This window comes from Octopus bimaculoides, chromosome 12 (genome assembly GCF_001194135.2).
Source record: "Octopus bimaculoides isolate UCB-OBI-ISO-001 chromosome 12, ASM119413v2, whole genome shotgun sequence".
Taxonomy (NCBI): Eukaryota; Metazoa; Mollusca; class Cephalopoda; order Octopoda; family Octopodidae; genus Octopus; species Octopus bimaculoides.
In genome coordinates, this window is record NC_068992.1 from 43,814,097 (window position 1) to 43,818,497 (window position 4,401).

Genomic DNA, 4,401 nt, shown 5'->3' on the forward strand with positions numbered 1-4,401 from the left:
TATATATAAAATGGAAAAACACAATAGAGGACAATAAAACATCCGGACAGACAGACACTACAAAGGTGGACAGGAAAAATAACAAATAGAGGGACAAGAAAAAATAAGGACGGTTCATTTGTGGCCTTCTCTCCTTAGACAAGTTATCAGATTGTCATTACAGATTTAGGCAGTTACACTTGAGACTGTTCAAATCTGGTTGCCTCCCAAAAAGTCTCACCTAAGAGCATTAGATTTTTTTGTGACAAAGCAAGCGAATGTGTACAACAACAAAGACAAAAAACGGAGAACATGTTACACAATTACAAATATAAACAGCAAGAAAATAACAACAGGTGTCTTTTGACTAATTAAGACGAATCAAATTGAGCTGGCATGTGTAGAGTGAAAGGCTTCACCTTTATATCGTCAGCTATGAATCCACCACATCCTATAGTGGAAACAGCTGTAAGTTTTCTCTCTCTTTCTCTTTTACTTCTTTCAGTCATTTTGACTGCAGTCATGCTGGAGCACCACCTTTAGTCGAGAAAATCAACCGCAGGACTTATTCTTTGTAAGCCTAGTACGTATTTTAGCGGTCTCTTTTGCCGAAATGCTAGGTGACGGGGACATAAACACACCAGCATCAGTTGTCAAGCAATGCTAGGAAGACAAACACAGACACACAAACATACACACACACATATATATATACATATATATGACGGGTTTCTTTCAGTTTCCGTCTACCAAATCCACTCACAAGGCTTTGGTCGGCCCAAGGCTATAGTAGAAGACACTTGCCCAAGATGCCACGCAGTGGGACTGAACCCGGAACCATGTGGTTGGTAAGCAAGCTACTTACCACACAGCCACTCCTGTGCTTGTGTCAATGAAGTTCCTAAGATAATCGATTATTCTTTTGTCATCTCCAGGAGTGGCTGTGTGGTAACAAGCTTGCTTCCCAACCACATGGTTCTGGGTTCATGGCACCTTGGGCAAGTGTCTTCTACTATAGCCTTGGTCCAACCAAAGCCTTGTGAGTGGATTTGGTAGACAGAAACTGAAAGAAGCCTGTCGTGTGTGTGTGTGTGTGTGTGTGTGTGTGTGTGTGTGCATGCGCGCATGTGTATGTGTGTGTGTACATCCCTGTAACTTAGCAGTTCGGCAAAAGAGGCCAATAGAATAAGTACTAGGCTTACAAAGAATAAGTCCTGGGGTCGATTTGTTCAATTTAAGGTGATGCTCCAGCATGGTCACAATCAAATGACTGAAACAAGTAGAAAAGATAAAAGAGAATATACACATATGTTGGTGACAGGAAAGGCATCCAGTCATAGAAAATCTGCCTCATCAATTCTATCGGCCCATGCAAGTCTGGAAAATGGACATCAAGATGATGATGATGATGTTGTTTATCTGTTCATCATTTAATGTTGTCATCAGCTATTTTTTGTTTCCAAAAATCTCTTCCTGACTGAATGGTTACTCCAAGTTGATGGAAATCATGAGATGGACAATCCTCATATGAAACAGGATTGGACTTCTCAGTTCAATAATAATATTTGCATATTTCAGAGCTATTTTTGTCAAGTTTTAATGAAAATTTATTCTTTACTTTATAGAGAAAGGTGAGAAAATACAGTCAACTAAATCATGTCACATTATGAACATTATGAAAATAGGTACATATTTTTGTCTTCATATATCCTCAAATAAATTTTCTTTATTAATGTTTCATTCTGAAACTCCATGTTTTCAAGTCCAGTCCCTCTACATGGTACCTTGGGCAAATGTCTTCCACAAGAGCTCAAAACTGAAAATCTAATGTCCTCTGGGTGAATTTAGAAGTTAGAAATTCTGTAATTATTATTTGATTATCACTGGAATGGTAGCCACTTAATGTCATCTATAGAAAATGTGGGTCAGGTTCTCTCATGGATTGTGAGCTATGAATAATAGTTAACTCCTCTCAAATATGATTTTATTATTGAGAGTGGGTTTTTCTCAAAACTCGATGTTGAATTTGATCAACAGTTTAATAACTGCAACAAGAATGTCTGAATGAGTTTGTCTCTTTTTCTTTCCATATCTCTATTCAAATATTCTACCTTTGTTTTAACTAATTTTGAAAATAAAGAAGAAATTAGGAAAATGAATTTGCCATTATTAAGCTTGTGTTTGACAGTTTAAAAACTGCAGCAAAAATATCAGAATGAAATACAGAAAGTTAAGTGAAATTAACAGACTTAACATAATAACTGCCTCACACTAAAACTTGTAATTAATTAACTCTTAAAATCAAACTTAAAATTTTCCAAGTCTTGTAATAATTCTGTCATAAAATGAAACTGAATGATAGAAGAAAAGATTAGGGCTTTGTTCCTCCAAATGAATGTGAACAAGGTTTGTACATCTCCCTATGGTACTGGGATGTAATACAAGGAGTTAAGATTTAAAATTACACTTATGATGAAAAGAAAAATCAATTGTAAAAATGGTAATCTTTGTCCAAAAGAAGAATGACAAGTTCAACATTCAAACTGTTTTAAGAATATCTAATGGGACTATGCAGTAGGGAGAGTGTGGGGTCTGGTAAAAATGAATACCAATGTATTTTACGGTAGAGGTTTAATAAGACTAAAGCATATCTAGAGTTATCTCCCATACTTGCCAATGACCAGACTCTTTTCCTAAGGCATGTCCCCATTCAATTTTTTATCAGTTTTCATCTTGGAATTGTCTCCCTTAATTTTGACAGCAATTATCATTAAAACTAATGAATTCTTTTTAATTACATTAGTAATTTTGAATGGTGATCAATTTGCTTTTGATAATTACATTAGGTATATTAGCTTCTACTTAATATACTTGAAATATTGTTTAACTGAGTATCTTATTGCTTTTTTTCTTTAGTTATTGGCTCCCTTGCAGTCATTATATCATTCTTGATCATCATCATCACCATTCTCAGAATCAGGTAAACTCATATATTACTAATCTTTACTCCTATTTTATTCCCTTCTTGAGTTTGTATGTGTTTGTGTATGTGTGTGTGTGTGTGTGTGTGTGTGTGTGTGCTTGTGAGTGTTTGTATGTTTGTGCATGTATGTATTTTTCTATATATACATACATATATATATATATATATATATATATATATATATATATATATATATATATATGATGATGATGATAAGCGAAGTAGCTAGTTGTAAAGAAGAGATCAGTGTAGTAACTACACTAACAAGTAAAGTTAATCGCCAAATCAAAGTTCCATGTTATTACAAGTTTAGCCCCAGGCAGATCTTCTACCAACTGGTTATTGGTGCAGTGCTGCACCCTGTACATACTTATATATTGCTAGCACGGGGAGCAAATTCCTACCATCATCTAGAAAACAACAGGATTGCAAGACTGACTCAGTTTTGAGCTGGTTGGGTCATATTCAGTCATAAGTACCAGGTCAGCAGAGATATAGCCAGAGTTGCTTGTGGCAAATCAGTAACCGATGGTCACTTTGTTTAGAATATATTGCTGGCTGGAGTGGTTGTACTACATGACGCCTTGGTCAAGTATCTGCTACTATGGCCTTAGTCCCATTAAAACCTTGTAAGCAGATTTGGGAGATGGAAACTGAAAGAAACTCATCATGTGTGTGTGTGTGTGTGTGTGTGTGTGTGTGTCTTTTGTGTGTGTGTCTGTGTTTGTCACCAACCACAGCTTAACAACTGGTGCTGGTGTGTTTTACATCCCTGTAACTTCGCGGTTCAGCGAAAGAAACTGATAGAATAGGTACCAGGCTTAAAAAAAAATAAGCCCAGATATCAATTCATTCGACTAAAAAAATTCTCCATGGCAGTGCTCCAATATGGCCACAATGTAATGACTGAAACAAGTAAAATATAAAAGATATATATCTAGGAGTGGCTGTGTGGTAAGTAGCTTGCTTACCAGCCACATAGTTCTGGGTTCAGTTCCACTGTGTGGCACCTTGGGCAAGAGTCTTCAGATCTATTTTAAAACGGGGGCTACAATTTTCATTAATGTTTTACGTAGTGTTTTTGGTACCGAAAGACTTTCAAACTTCGTATATTTATCTATTTTGTGTTATAGAACAGAAAAATATTTTTGTATTCGAATTTATTTCATGTAAAAAATTGTCTTATTTCGATAATTTCAACCAATCACTGACAAGTATTCAGTTGTTTATATTTACTCCTTTGGCTGATTAAGCGGTGTAAAGCGTATTTAATCTCCATAGCTTAGTTTTATTTGCTTTTTTCATTTTAAATTTGCTTTTTTCATTTGCTTTTTTTTTTCTTCGTTTTATTTGCTTTTTTCTTTTTAAATTTGCTGTTTTACCCTAACCCTAACCCTAGGGTTAGGGTTAGGGTTAGCCTATAATAGAAAGGTTTATTA

At 35.4% G+C, this 4,401-nt stretch overlaps 1 protein-coding gene across 5 annotated transcripts in view; it reads left to right on the forward strand.

Annotated features, from left to right (window-relative positions):
• LOC106873081 (uncharacterized) overlaps positions 1 to 4,401 on the forward strand; it is a 52,707-nt gene that overhangs the window by 46,430 nt on the left and 1,876 nt on the right. For all 5 annotated transcript variants that reach the window (XR_008265311.1, XM_052972161.1, XM_014920312.2 and 2 more), the window contains exons 13-14: positions 1,605 to 1,664; positions 2,896 to 2,959. Coding sequence is in view for 4 of the 5 variants with exons in the window: in XM_052972161.1 (XP_052828121.1) it covers positions 1,605 to 1,664; positions 2,896 to 2,959 (124 nt within the window). In the remaining variant the exon portion in view is untranslated. Of the gene's footprint in view, positions 1 to 1,604; positions 1,665 to 2,895; positions 2,960 to 4,401 lie in introns of those variants that run through there.